The 15486-nt window shown below is 37.8% G+C and overlaps 1 protein-coding gene across 1 annotated transcript; it reads left to right on the forward strand.

Annotated features, from left to right (window-relative positions):
- Positions 1-1838: 1838 nt before the first annotated feature.
- LOC140521146 (uncharacterized) lies at positions 1839-14887 on the forward strand. The gene is made up of 6 exons (XM_072635883.1): positions 1839-1939; positions 2915-3412; positions 7421-7509; positions 8215-8341; positions 8900-8983; positions 12017-14887. The coding sequence occupies exons 2-6, from the start codon at positions 3031-3033 to the stop codon at positions 13492-13494; spliced, it is 2160 nt and encodes a 719-aa protein (XP_072491984.1). The 5' UTR covers positions 1839-1939; positions 2915-3030; the 3' UTR covers positions 13495-14887.
- Positions 14888-15486: the final 599 nt, after the last annotated feature.

Here is a 15486-nt window from a genome sequence, read left to right on the forward strand (position 1 = left end):
TGCGTTAATTGATATCACATTGCTTGCTTTCTTAAGGGGTAGGAGAGAGTTGGGAAGGAGGGGGAGAATTTGGAACTCAAAATTTTTAAAAATAAATGTTAAAAATGTTTATATGTATTTAGAAAATATTTAACTAAATAAGAATATAAATATAAAAAAAGAAGAAAAAAGTTATTTGAGAGGGAAGGCTGTGGAGTCAGAAAATTTTTCTTAAGACCAGTGTAACCCTTTTGACAGAGGTTTTACTGCAAGAAAAAACTGGATATGCGTTGTATCCTCAAAAAAATCCCAGCTCATCTGTACTCATTCAGGTGTAATTTCTTGGTACTCCTAAAAGGGAATCTGTGGAGGTGACACAACAGTTCACACATCTCACTAATGAAGTTCATTTCAGAGGAAAAAAACTCAGGTTCATTCCTCCATCACTTGGAGATTTTGTTACTTATTGCTCCTAGACCAATCCTAGTCCTCAGCAGTTGTTCCTTCCACTGTATTCTCCTGTACTCCAGCTTTCTGCCTCATTGGTTTGCTGTCAGTCTTTCTTCTCTCTGGGTTCCTCTAGTTACACAATCAAACACGGTTTCATTCAGGCACTCCTTCTGCAGATACTTACTGCCATGGTTCCTGCTTTCATTGGTCCTACCTTCTAGTTATTTATTCCTAGGCTGCTGGTGGTTCACAAGCTTTTTTATTATGTCCTATCTTTCCAAATGTCTTATACTTGACTCCTCGCTATTATCCAGCAACACTGGACTATCATTTCTCCAATACAGTGTTTCGTCTCCCTTCCCTATATATTTGTACTTGGTGTGCCCCATACCATCAATGCTCTCCCTCCTCACATCTCCTATTTGCCTTGAGTTCCTACAAGACTCTATATTTTGCCTTCTGCAGGGGGCCTTTCCTTGAGATTACCTCTGTGTATGTAAGCGTGTGTGTACACAGCTCAGTATCTGACATGTAATAAACTTTTAATAAATATCTATTGACAACTATTATCAATCTGGCTTTACTGCTTCTGCTCCCCCTTTATCATCCAGAGGCTTGTGACAGTATTTGAGTGTTCTTTCAAAAGGCTCAGAAAGCTCAACATTCTTGTACATAAAACCAATAGCAAGCACTTACGTGCCACGTTAAGGTCCGCCAAGCGTTTTACAAATATTATCTCTTTTGGTCCTCACAACAACCCTGGGAGGTAGGTGCTATTTTATTAGTCTCATGTTCCAGATAAGGAAATTGAGGCAGAAAGAGATTAAGCGACTTTACTCTGGGTCACAGAGCCATTCAGTGTCTGAGGTCAAATGTGAACACAGATCTTCTTAACTGCAAGTCCAGCGCTCTGTACTCTGCTCAACCCGGCCGACTCCAGCTCCTCCCTCCTGCCATGAGAAAACTACGGAAGATTATAGGAGCAGCCTACTGCGAAAGGAAACTTTCCGATCTCTCGGTCCCTAGGTCTGCCACCCTTAGGTTTCGGTCCCAAGCCAGATAACCGCCAGGGTGGGTCTGCCTCAAGTTGAAATTGATCTCGGGGCGGGGCGGGGAAAGAAGGCGGGGCATAAGGAGTCCCCTGATTGGCGGAGAGTTCCGACAATGTTACTTAGTATCCCTCTCCTTGCCTCTCTGCTCCAGCCCTCCTCCCCTACCCCTCCTCCACTGAGAAAAGAACTCAAAGCTAGCATAAGCCCTTGGGTGGCGATGGTGAGGATAAGACACTGCTGTGCATGAGAGACTTCGGAAAAAGAGGCAACCAGAACATGTGGAAAGGGTGGTTCTGGGAGTTGTAGTTCGAAGGTTTTCTGTGCTTAACCACACACCCCCATCCCCAGGCAGGAGAGCACGAGGAGGATGCGCGCGCAGTTTCGGGAGTCCCACGCTCACTTCGCTCCTGGACCCGCTCCGTTTGAGATCAGACCTGGGTCCTATACCCAGACATCAGGTACACAGTTCGGGGCGTCTGACTCTAGCTCCCCGCGGGCCCCATCACTCCAGCCGGGTCGGGATCGGCCAGAGGCTGGAGTAAGCCTGCCTTGGGGAGCCGAGCTTGCGGGCTTTGTCCACGGAGCTCACCGACCCTTAGCCATGAGCTTGGTGTTTGGGCCTGGGAAGGGGAAAGGCCGAAAGTCCTGTAAGTTTATTGTCCTGCTGGGCTCACCCTAGACGTTCCCCTTCCCCCTCCCGCTGCTGTTTCCCGGGATCTGGGCTAATAATAGCCCCCCCCCCCCCCTCCACACACACACACACACACATCCCCTTTCAGAGGGTGGGAATGTTGAGGAAGGCCTTAGCACCTTTGGGGAGTAGCTTTTGAGGGAAGGTTGTGGATGGGATAGAAGGAGAACTGGGCTCCGGATTCAGGACCTAGGTCAGGGACTGTATTTGGTTTCTTTGTGTGCCCTGCACTTAGCGTGCTGTCTGGCTCCAGTAAGCCTGATCGGTTGGTTGAAATGAGAAAAGCCTTGTCTTTCTCTACCTCTCTATGTTTGTGCATTGGTTAAGAAGCGGGTATGCCGGCTCTACGAAAAACTTTTAATCTGCAGTGTTAATATTTTCTTCATCTATTTCCTAAGCCTAATCAATAAAAGAACAAATTAGACCCTGATTTGGTAGCATTTGCTGATTCCAGAGGTGTAAGTGCTTACACTAAAATTTTAACAGAGCTTCTGTGGGGTAGGCCATGTTCTGAGCTCTGGGATACAAAGAAAGGGAAAAAAATAACACCCAGGCCTGTTTTTAAAGGAGCTCAGAAGTCTAAAGGGTTGTATCTGAAGCAACTGTCGTTTTGTATGCTACTGTTGTGGGTCATTTATGTTTTACAGTACCTCTCCACAGTTTTTTCATGGCTCTAGAGTCAGGCTGTATCATGGAGACTTTTTGGTTCCTTTTGCTCACTGTGCTCAATCTCTGCCCACAGTGCCCCTTAAAGAGTGTGAAACTGCTTAACCCAAGTGAAGGAGATTGGCTCTGTGCTGGAAAAGCAGATTTGAAATTCATGGGGAGAGTCTTCTGTAAAATCTTCTAAATAAAGTGATGGCCACTCTGTTGAACCCCCAATGCCTGACTCTGCATGAACAAGACTGGGTCCTGAAAATTGATGTACCTTGGAGGGAAGATACAATCTTAGGAAGAGATAAATCAGAACTTGAAGCTGCTCGACAGAGTTTTAGGTGGTATCAATACCCAGAAGCAGCTGGACCCCAAGAAGCCCTCATCCAACTTCAAAAGCTCTGCTTTCAGTGGCTCAGGCCAGAGATTCACACAAAGGAACAGATCCTGGAGCTGCTGGTGCTAGAACAATTTCTGACCATCCTGCCTGGAGATATCAGGATTTGGGTAAAGTCTCAGCACCCTACAAATAGCAAAGAGGTGGTGAGCCTGGTGGAGGACTTGATCCAAACAACTGAGGAGAAAGGTGAGAATTATGGAAAGGTGATGGGAAGGGAAGTAAGAGGATAAAATAGGCATTTGAAATAAGGAATTCATGGCATAAATAGGGAAAAAGTTTCCTAGGAATTTGGAACTCCAGTATGGGATCAGTGGATCATGTTATCAAGTCCATCATCTCCTTCAAGGTCCACTGTAGATAGTAGTATGTAGTATTTTGCCATATAGGTAAGACTATTATCAATTGAGACTGTTTTTTTGAGTACTGAGTTTTTAATTTTGCTTTCTTTCAGAGGGTATAAGGCAAGATAAAGTAGGGAAAGTGGTAAGAATAGCCAAATTATCAACATCTTATTTCTATAGTGGATTCATTCAGTCTCTCCATAAAGAAGTGACTGAAATTTAGACTTGGGACTAATGCTTTACATATTTAAGATAAGAATATGGCATAGTGGGAAAAATACTGGCTTATCATCAGAAATTTAGGTCTGACTCCTGGCTTTGGTCCTTTTTAGAGGTGTGATCTTGGGCAAGAAACTTTCCTTTGGGCCCCCAGTTTCCTTATCTGCAAAGTGAAGAGGCTGGATCATATTAAATCTGCCTCTGGCATCCCTTTTAACTCTTTCTTACCTGTAATCTTTTCTATAGCTTATTCTCAGTCAAATTAGGACTAGAAATCTAGTTTTCTGACTTCTGCCATCATCTCTTTTCATTAAAACACAATGCCTCTATAATATGAAATCACGATCATCCATCTGTGAATACTGCTTTCTCTATGAGAGGTATAAATTATTTCCTTACATGTCAAATAAGGCAAGATTCCTGTCTTTTCATAGTTCAAAGGGACTTCAGAAGTCATCTAACATGTTAGCTAAACAGGAATCTGGATGCTTTATGACTCTGAACAAGTCACTTAACCTCTTTCTGTCTCAGTTTTCTCAACTGTAAAACGAGACTAATAATAGGATCTACCTCATATGGTCGTTGTGAGGATCAAATGATATAATATTTTCAGAACTCTTAGCTCAGTGCATAGCACATAGTAAGTGGTTAAATGCTTATTCCTTCCCCTTACTATAAAAATCTTTCACTTGAAGACCTCTAGCGAGAGTGCCTCTAGGGGTGGATCATTGTACCTTGGACAGGTCTCTAATCATTAGGAAGTTTTTCTTTTAAATCAAACCTAAATCTACCTTGCTACAACTTTTACCTCTTTCCTTTGGGACCAATGCAATGTAGGGTTACCATCACTTTTAATAATATTTTCTAGAGTTTAGCCAGGGAAAGACATCACACTCAGTGAAATAGAAATAATAGCAACTTTAGGAGGAAGTGATACTCCATATTAGAACTTGTAACAGAGCAAAAAGAAAGCTAAATATCAGGTAGTACCAAAGATTTTGGAAAATTAACTTTTGAGGAATTCAGAAAGGATAAATAGGTTGGGGAGCCAAGGGAGGGGGGAAGAGGAACTAAAGTTCTACAGGGAAGTTGACCCAAGAAGTGTGGATAGCTTTCAAGGATGAAATTGTCATATCGTTAAAGTAAGTTATTCTGATAAGGAAGGAAAAGGGGAATTGTCCAAAAAGATAATGCACAGAGAACCCATCAACCAACTTAGTATGGTAAAAGAACACATAAAGAAGATGGAAGGAAGTGCAGGTTACAGAGGATGGAAACAAAAGGTCACTGTCCTGCAAGAATGGTTTCAGGAATGCTTAAAGATCAGTATGTTCTGGGACGTTTGATGAATGTTGAGGACAGCTGAAAGGGTTTTTTAAAATATTGGGGCAAGAGAAGTATTAAAGAACTGATGGAACCAGTGTTCAAGGTACATGGGGTAACAATAATGGATTCTGGGACAAGATGGAACTACTTAATTCTTATTTTACTAATTTTCTCTATCAAGGAGAATGATCTTCAGACTGAGAGAAATAAAACAAAAATGGTCAACAAGTTAAAACTGAAGATAAATAGAAGAGATGATAGGAGAACACCTAGATATTCTCAGTGAGTTCAGTTCATCTGGGCTACATGTCTCTGTCTTTGCACATTTAAAAGAACTGGCTGGTGTGATTGCTTAGTTCCTTTCAACAATCCTTGAAAAACCAAAGAGAATTGGAGAGGTGGCAGAGAACTGAAAAGAGGCAGATTCAGTGATGATTCACTGGAAAAAAGAAGGTGGGGCCTGCAAACTAGAAGCTAGCAAGTTTGACTTCAATTTCTGGTGCTCTAGAATGGGTTATTAAAAGGACGACTTAAGATTTATAAAGGGAAGTGGTGGTTATATTTCTTTTTATCAAGGCTAGGTCTTTTTAGACTAACCTTATTTCCTTTTTTTTTTAACAGGGTTCCTACATTGATAGATGAGGATAATGCTATACACATATAGCTAGAATTCAGTAAAGTATTTGAGATAGTCTTTCATCTAATCTTTTAGAAAATATGGTTATATGTGGACTTGATGATGGTATAGGTAGGTAAATTTAGAACTATTTGAATGACAAGATCTAAAAAGTCACCATTAATAGGTCGTGGTAGCTGAGTGAAGGTTCTCCAGTAGATTCTGTTGTCCTTGTTGCTATACTATTTAAAATGTTAATCTGTGTCTCTTCTAAAATTGAGATGGAATACTTATCAAATTCACATATGACATGAGGCTAAGGGAAAAAATAAGTAATTTGGATCGCATGTTCAGAATTTGAAATGATTTCTACATATTGGCATCATTGGCTTAATAGAAAAAAGATTAAATTTAATAGAAATTAATCTAAAATGCTATACTTAGGTTTTAAAAAGTCACTTGAAAATATGCCAGACAAGAAACATGGAGCTCGATAGTACTTAATTTCATGAAAAACTTATTATTTTCATGGATTGAAAGTGAAGTTATAAATCAGCAGTATGTCAATATGACCAGAAAAGCTTAAGCTGTCTTAAGACATGGACAGTGCCAAGAACTGGGGACATAAGAATCCTAAATTATATTATTATTTGTTTAATAGTATTAGTCTCATTTCCCCAGAGACACTGTTAGTCTCTTTGACCAAAAGATATCCCTGTTATGCCCCTCTGGCATCTTTTACAGTACCTACCCCCATAAAAGGACAGGGTGACTTAATGAATAAATATGTGAATATGAGGTGGGAAAAAGAAAAAAAGCACTAGACAAGTGGAGATCCTTTCTTATGAAGTCCAACATCATCAGAATGGCCCTGTCTAGGCTTCTGTGTTATAAGATAGTGGGAGGAAATAAGTACACACCCTAAAAACAAAGATGGTGTTTCAGAAAAAAAGGAACTATCATCACACCTGGCCACATCTCAATCCACATTTGCAGAATTGTGTTGACCTCTGGCTATCACAATTTAGCAAGGACTTTTGACAAATGATAGTATACCCAGAACAAAGTCATGGGAATGATGAAAGGGATTGAGGACTATATCTATAAACATGGGATAAAGGAGTTTGGCACATTAGGGAGACTATGATCAAGGACACAAAAATTATTTTTAATTATTTGAAAGGCTCTTTTTGGGAAAAAGACTTTTAAAAAAAAGCATCAAAGTACATGTAGAAAAAAGGCCAAAATATGTTTACCTGATAAATGTAGTGAAGACAAGTGTGTACATATTATGTGGAAATTTGGGAGAAATCCTATTATTTCAGTTTATAGTACCTGAGGTCATATGCAGGGAGATCGCTGTTCCTCAAAATCTTTTGTGATTGTATGTATGAATTCAAGACTTTGAGCAGCAGTGTCCATGATCCCCTTTGTGATCCTGGAAAGTGACTGGGTTACTTCATTTTCATTGACTTTCCTTTTTGTAGGAAGTGTGTGTCTGTATATGTGTACATGCTTGTGTACACAGTGTGCATGTGCATGCATATGTGTGTATGCATGCATGTACTGTGCATGCGCATGCATGTGCATATGCTGGGCAGTCAACCAAGTAGTATATGGGAAAATATAGCTTGGTCTACTGGGAATTGCAAAGTAAAATCAGTTTCCTCATATTTCCTTTTAATTCCTCAGCTGTTAATCCTCAGGACTCTAGCTTTCTTCAGGTGGAGGAAAGAAAAGAGGAGACAATGGTCCCAGAACTTCTGACTTTGAGATCCCAGGTATGTTGATGTTTCCTTTTTTCTGAAATGCCTTCTTTTTTTTTAGGGTGTGGTCTCATTTCTGCCCATCATCTTGTAACCCAGAAGACACTACATAGGGCTGTTCTGATGATGTTGAACTTCAAAAGAAATGATCCCCACTTGTCTAGTGCTTTTCTTTCCTATCCTCTTATGTGCTAACTATTGTAAAAGATGCCAGAGGTACATAAAAGAAATATTTTTTGGTCGAAGAGGTTAACATTATCACTAGGGAAATGAGACTAATACTATTAAACAATGATATATTTATTTTTTTTAATTTTCAAAATTAATTAGTAACAAAAACCAAAAAGTAAGTTATAAAGGAAAGGCAGGTAGGAAGTGGTGGAATCCTTTGTTTAAAAAAAATTCAGCAGAAACTTGTAGTAAAATATTTTAAAGTGATTTTAAAATTTTTGCTACAAATGGAATCTGATTAATTGTAAGAGCTGGTATCGCACCAGTCAACAGACTTCCTCCAGTGCTCCCCCCACAAATATTTACATAGGGTACCACAAAATCAGGCATATAGCAAATTCGTGAAAGAACTCTTTTGAAACACTCACAAACCTGAAAATTTCCAGAAATTTTTAGCTATCCTGCTCACATCCCCAACCTGTTCTCCTTTCTCCAGAACCATATAGGGAAGAGGGCTTTGTGTGACTAAGAATGGGTTTGACATTTCAGGAATCTGTGACGTTCAAGGATGTGGCCGTGGATTTCACCCAGGAAGAGTGGGGGCAGTTGGATTCAGATCAGAAGGACCTATACCTGGCTGTCATGCTGGAGAACTACAGGAATCTAGTCTCTCTGGGTAAGGATAGTTTTTGACTAGGGATCTTTTTGTAGTATCTTCATTTCCTTTTTTCTTACAGGATATGAAGTCATTAGCTAAAAGTTAGCAGGGGAAGCAGCACACAGAGAAGATGTCTAATCCTTTTACAACCAACCTGGGAACAACCTCCTTGTTCCCAAATGAAGAAGATTTGTTAAATATAACTGCAAATTGGTGGGTTCATTATGCTGTTTCTTTGGCTTCATGTAAGCTATCATCCTCCAGGGTGATGTCTTCCCAAGACAAGTATTCTCCTAGTGTAAGTTCTAGAGTAAATTCCTGCAAATATTAGAAGTATCTTCCATCTTCTTAATGGGGAAGGGGACAGATGAATTCACATGAACTCTGTACCTTCTTCCTTTACACTTTATTGGAATGTTATATTGAACTCTCCTACTTAACACTCCTTTGAACCGTCTCCTAGAATTTCCTTTTTGGGTCCTTTCTTCAGGAGTTTGTAACTGGAAGTTAAATGCTGAGATTTTTTTTGTCCTCATTCCAAACAGTCACTTTTGCATTGTTTTTCCACATGAGCAGGACTTCCAGTTTCCAAACAAGAAGTAATTTTCCATAAGGATCAAGGGAAAGAGCCAGGAATCCTGGAAAGAGAAGTATCAAAAGGTACTTGTTCAGATTAATGAGTAAATGAGTGAAACCATGCAGAGGGCAGTCATTGCAAGCAAAAAGTCAGGTGGTCAGCCAGAAAATCTTAGGGTCTCTCAGACCTGGGGGCAAATGGATGAAATATGACCTTAATAATGCACCAGTTCTCATGCCTTCTCCAAACTGAGATATATTCCTTTTCTGTATATCAGACCCTTGTACTTTACTTTGAATATTGTCCCTTGTCCTTCCCTATACTTTTAGGCATTTCATAGATTTAGAATTAGGCAAAGTGTTAGAAATCATCTAGTTCATACATTTTACCTATATTATAATTATCTGTTTCTAGTTATATTGGTTTCTGGTATGGGATTATGGTATGACTAATTTTTTTTTTAAACTTAAGACTTCTTAATGGCTATGTTTGGGTCACTCACTGCAGCATTTAGAATGAGGCCTTTCTGAGTTCAAGGAGTTTAAGAGGGGAGAGGACTTGAGCAGTTTCTTCATCCCAGTTCAATTTCTTTAAATGGAGTTCTCTCAAAATGAGTGATTATGTGGTAACTCAGTGTCCACTAGGGAAGGAAGGGAAAAAGGAAGAAGCAGAAATACAAAATATGTATTAAAGAGTGTATCATTGTGTCTTGAAGAGTGTATAGGAGTGTGATGCCCTCAGCCTCTGAATCTCCATCCAGATTGGAGTAGTGGTGTCTCAAGATTAGGCCAACTCCCTAATTCAAACCAGAAAACCTGAAGACAGACAGACAAGGGCATTATTATATAATGCTAAAAGGAACTTTAAATAACCACTATATAGCAATTCTTACATTACGAGCACCAAACAATTTCAGTAGTTAACTTCATAAAAGAAAGTTTGATAACACTATGAACATAAATAGCAGCTGGTATGGCATCCTCCAAAGATAGTTTCTTAGCTTTCTCTTTTGTATAAGAAAAGTCCCATCAGTGACATTAATAGATATCACTTCCTTTTCAGGGGTTTCAGGATGATGATTGATTTGGAACAAAATGTTAGCTGTTGTCTCCTCTCCTAGATCTATGTTTTGGGATCTTTGAGCACAATAATTGGTTGAGGGTAATGAGACTATGCAATTAGGATGTTTCTCTTTTTCCTCAAGATTAGATATCAAAGGGAATAAGCTCTTTGAGAATACAGATGGTATCATTTTTTGTATTGGCATTCCCCCAGTACCTAGCACAGTGCCCCTAGTGGCACTTAAGAAATACTTGTTGATTGATTCACATGTTGTCAGGTGCTGTGAGGCCATGAGTCCAGATAGTTATCTATGCCATTATTATTAGGAAAAGTACTTATCACAAGGTACTGTCCAATTGATATGGCATGAATCTATCAGGGAGTTCTTTATCATAAATTGTCTGGGTAGTGGCAAGGAAATGGCCTTGGGTAATTCTTTCAAGTGAGAAATCAAAGGTCCTTTGACAGGGTTGCTTCAAGTTTTTCCCTTGAATTACAAATACAAAAATTGCTTCAAATTCCAAGGAGGAGAGGAACTTACAATATTTAAATCCTAAAAAACTCTAAAATATTAATAACGTGTATGTGTGTAGTATGACAAACAATATTAATTCATTAATGTTCTCTAGAGTAAATAAAGTTAATACTTGTAGTTACAAAATTATAAAAATCTAGAAAGGTCATAGAAACCACAAATGAGACAATCATAGTTTAACAGGACCTACAACAATGGCCAAATATGGAATCATTTTTATGTGAGTTCCCTATACATTCCCTAATTGTTCCAGTTAGTTTTCTCTAATAGCTAAGCTGTTATTTCCAATTTTTTAAAATAACCCAGAAATGTGATTGCTTGTTAATTTTTTTGGTGATATTTTGATAATGGCAAATTGAAATTTCCTCCTATTATTAGATACTACTAGATATTTGGCTATTTATATTTATAGGGCTATTAACCTTCCTTTGATAAAGTTAACTACTGAAATTGTTTGGTGCTCATAACTTAAAGATTGCTATATATCGGTTATTTGAACTTCCTTTTAGCATTATGTAATAATGCCCTGGTCTGTCTTTCTTGAGGTTTTATGGTTTAGTTTCATCTGTTTATCATTACTACCATTCCTGCTGTTTTTAATATATATATATATATATTTGCATGAAATATTTTAAACCTACCACTTAATTTTTTAATTAATTTATTTGTTTTCAGTTTTCTACAGTCACTTCCATAAGTATTAGATATTCTTTCTCCTTCCATCCCCAAGATGGCATGCAATTTTAAAACTATATGTGTGCATGAAATAGATTTCCTCTAAACAGAATAGGGATTTTTAAATTTATTCTTAAAATCCACTCTTTTTACCAGAAAAAATTAGACAAAATTAGACAAAAATTTACATTTAGTGCATTAACTAAGCATTAAATTTCCTGTTCTCTGGTTTTCCTTTCCCTCTTTCATATTGAGTTCTGTCCCCTTAGGTCATGTTGTTCTTCAACTTTTCCTCAAGGTCTCCTAAATTTCTTCTCATATTTAATCTCTGGTCTTCTTCATAAATCTAAAATCCTCCAAATTACCCGCACAATTTACTTTTCTTTATCCATCTCAGGTCCTCCTTTCTTCTGCTTCTCCTAATGCCACAATTTTCTACCACAAAAGCTGAAAGGAGAAAAATAATTAGAAATGGTAATTTATTAGAAAAAATTCTAGATTAAGCATCTAAAAACTCAGGATCTATTTGTGATTCAGCCACTTATTAACTACATGTCCATGAACAAGTCCTTTATTGAATTTTTGGAGCTTCTTTTTCTTATTAGTAAAAGTCCCTACTTATAGGTCTGTTGTGAAATTAAAATGAAATACTGTATATAGAAGTCCCTTATAAACTAAGAAGTCTATAAATGCAGGAGTAGTCATCATTATTTGTTTTTTTCTTTACACTTTCCATTTTGAAGAGAATTTTCCTTGATTTAAAAGATAGAATATAGAACTTACCATACAACAGTACTTTCAGTACAAAGGGATACAAGATTTTTACAATTTTTATTTCTTTCAGATTGGGACACTGGGATTGAAAGCAAAGGGTCAGTTTCTAACCAAGCTACTTCTATCGAAGAATCCTTTTTGCAAAGACTTAAAATGGTTGATTCTAAGAATTCCCAAGGACAAGACTGGAAATGGAATGTCAAGATCAATAAGAAGCAGCATAATTGGGAGAGACATTCTGAGGAAGTAACAATCACCAACAGAAAAATTTTTGATGTGTTAAAAGACCATGAATGTAATAAATTCGAGAGAAGTTATAACCTGGGGTCAATCCCTGTTCCACAAAGAACAGATTCTATAGAAAGGAGACTCCATAAATATGATACACATGATATTGTCTGCAATGAGTTTTCAGATGTGCTTAAATGTAATACGATCTCCTCAGAGAAGAAACCTTGCAATAGTAATGCATGTGAGGAAGCTTCTAGTGATTGCTCAAATTTAAGGCAATATCATGGTTTACATAATGAGGACAAAATGTACAAATATAATGAACCTGGGAAGGCCTGTAGCGAAAGCATACACCATCAGGGAATTCACGCTGAAGAGAAACGCTATAAATGTAATGAATGTGGCAAAGCCTTCACCCGGAGCACATTCCTTATTCAACATCAAAGTATTCATACTGGGGAGAAACACTATAAGTGTAATGAATGCAGCAAAGCCTTCAATCAGAGAACACACCTTGTTCAGCATCAGAGAATCCACACTGGAGAAAGACCCTATGAATGTAGTCATTGTGGAAAAGCTTTTAGCCAGAGATCCCACCTTGTTCAGCATCAGAGAAACCACACTGGAGAAAAACCTTATGATTGTAATGAATGTGGGAAAGCATTTAGGGACAGCTCATCTCTTATTCGACATCAGATCATCCATACCGGAGAAAAAACATATGAATGCCTTGAATGTGGGAAGGCTTTCAGTCACAGCTCAATCCTTACTCAACATCAGAGAATTCATACTGGAGAAAAACCCTATGAGTGCAAAACATGTGGGAAAGCCTTTAGTCACAGTTCATCCCTTAGTCACCATCAGAGGATTCACACTGGAGAGAAACCTTTTGAGTGCAATGAATGTGGAAAAGCCTTTAATAACAGTTCATCCTTTATTAAACATCAGAGAATTCATACTGGAGAGAAACGTTATAAATGTAGTGAATGTGGAAAAGCCTTCAGCCAGAGCACACATGTTATTCAGCATCAAAGAATCCATACTGGAGAGAAACCCTATGAATGTAATCAATGTGGAAAAGCCTTCAGCGAAAACTCATCTCTTACTCGACATCGGGTAATCCATTCTGGAGAAAAACCACATGAATGCAATGAATGTGGCAAAACTTTCCGGCATAGCTCATCTCTTAGTCAACATCAGAGAATCCATACTGGAGAGAAACCCTATGAGTGTAGTACATGTCAGAAAACATTCAGTTGCAGATCATCACTTTGTAAACATAAGAGACTTCATATTGGGGAGAAGTTATGTAAATGAAATACATGTGATAAACTGTCAACAAGAGCTTATCCTTAAACACCTGAGGATTCATATTGAAATGGAAGTTTATAAATGTTGGTCACTATGTTTACTTATAAAGTACGTATTTTTAAAAGCTTCTTCATTACTTTAATGATCTGTATTTTCATCAATGTGTCCCAATTACTAGTACAGATCATGACTCCTTTACACATCAGTAGATAGAATGGCTGTAGGCTTTATTGTGTTTTTTGATCTCACAGGGCAAGTCTCCCCTCCACCAATCAGCCTTTTTCCATAAAAGTATCTCTTCATATTTTTGCCAATTTATTTTTTCATATTCATCTGTCCTTTCATCTAATTCTGTAAAAGAACCTTGTGGTACTTTAGCTGGTATTGTATCAAATCTAATAGTAAATCTAAATCATTTAACAACTGAATATTGACACCTTTACTGTATTTATTCAATACCTGTGGAAAGGTGTTCCTTCTCTATTTACCTATTTTAGTTTGGCCATAATACTTTGTAATTTAAAAAAAAATATTGTGTTTGTCTTAGTGAGTTACTACCCAAATAGTTGATTTTTGCCATTAATGTAAATCACTTTTTCTTTTAAAAACTAGTTTATTATTTTCTATTACCCATCTAAAAGAATATAATTGTTTTGGGCAGATTTAGTTTCTGTGTTGATTCCTTACCGACCTCATCCCAATTTTTGTTGAAAATTTGAATTGTCTATATTTTTTCATTGTGAACATTTATTCCTTTAATTTCTTATTCTTACTGTAATTTCAAGCATTTCTAAAACTATGGCAAATAGAAGTGGTAATAGAGGAAATGCTTGCTTCATCTTTTTTTAGTGAGAAAGCATACATTTTCTGTTATACTTACTTCGGTAGATGTTACCATGTAAACAAAAACTTCCCTTTACTCCTATTGTGTGTGTCACAGATGGATACTATATTTTGACAGAAAACTTTTTTGGGGAGGGGGCGTTATTAGATTGTAACCTTGGGGCTTTATGTGTAAAGTAGTTTTTAAGCATGAATGCTTGAGCTCGAGAGCTGACATTGTAGTCAGAAATAAAGGAAAAAATACTCTTGGAGTAACAGCAGAAGTGACACTGACTTTCGCTTGTGTCAAAGAGGGTTTGGGAGGGAAGTCATGTCCCTCTCATTGAACACAGTGAAAAGTAATAATACTGCTTACATAGACTAGTGCAATAGATAGACAACTCTCCTCGCTGTCCCCACCCCAAAAGACTGCAGTATCTACATGATAGGATTGTAATCAGAAACTATTGAAATTTTTTAAAGCACTTTGTAAATGATAAAGTGTTCCATGAACAAACTGTTATTTAAAATGTTCAATTTTGAATAAAATTCTTGTGAAAACTTTTTTTTTAATCAACCTTATGTTAGTTCATATTAGTTGTAACTTTTTAACAAAATCACTTAAGGCTTATTTCATGTGATGGTCAGTCATTAAGCATTTATTAAGCATCTACTGTATGCCAGGCACTGTGCTAAGCTCTAATTGGGTTCTGTGGTTGCAGAAATTTTGAAAACCACTGATGAAGGCCATTTCAGATCCCACTAATGTGATTTGCCGTATAGTTGCTGGGTCTAAAGTTGTCCTTCACACTGAGAACTGAAGAAAAAGCCCTGCAGTGGCTAGAGTAATTCATGCTTTTAACTGGCTTCTTAACTCTGTATCTTCACTTTATTGTCCCTCTAGTTTATAATGTATACAAACTGGAGGATATTAAGGGGATTTAACTACCTCATCCCCAGCAAAATGCTCTCTCCTCACTCAACAGTATTACCTTCAAGGATAGAGTTCTTAGGTACAGTGAGTCCTCTCCTGGATCTGACTCTTCTCTCCTTTGGTAGTTACAGAGTCTGAGCATTGGTTCTCTGTCTCCTTCTCCCCCAGGTCTTTTAGAACATAGAGAATAGGTCATTGCCTTGATTTTTAGAGTCTCTTCTGCCTGTCCTTTACCCCCATTC

The sequence above is a fragment of the Notamacropus eugenii genome, chromosome 1, assembly GCF_028372415.1.
Source record: "Notamacropus eugenii isolate mMacEug1 chromosome 1, mMacEug1.pri_v2, whole genome shotgun sequence".
NCBI classification, from domain to species: domain Eukaryota; kingdom Metazoa; phylum Chordata; class Mammalia; order Diprotodontia; family Macropodidae; genus Notamacropus; species Notamacropus eugenii.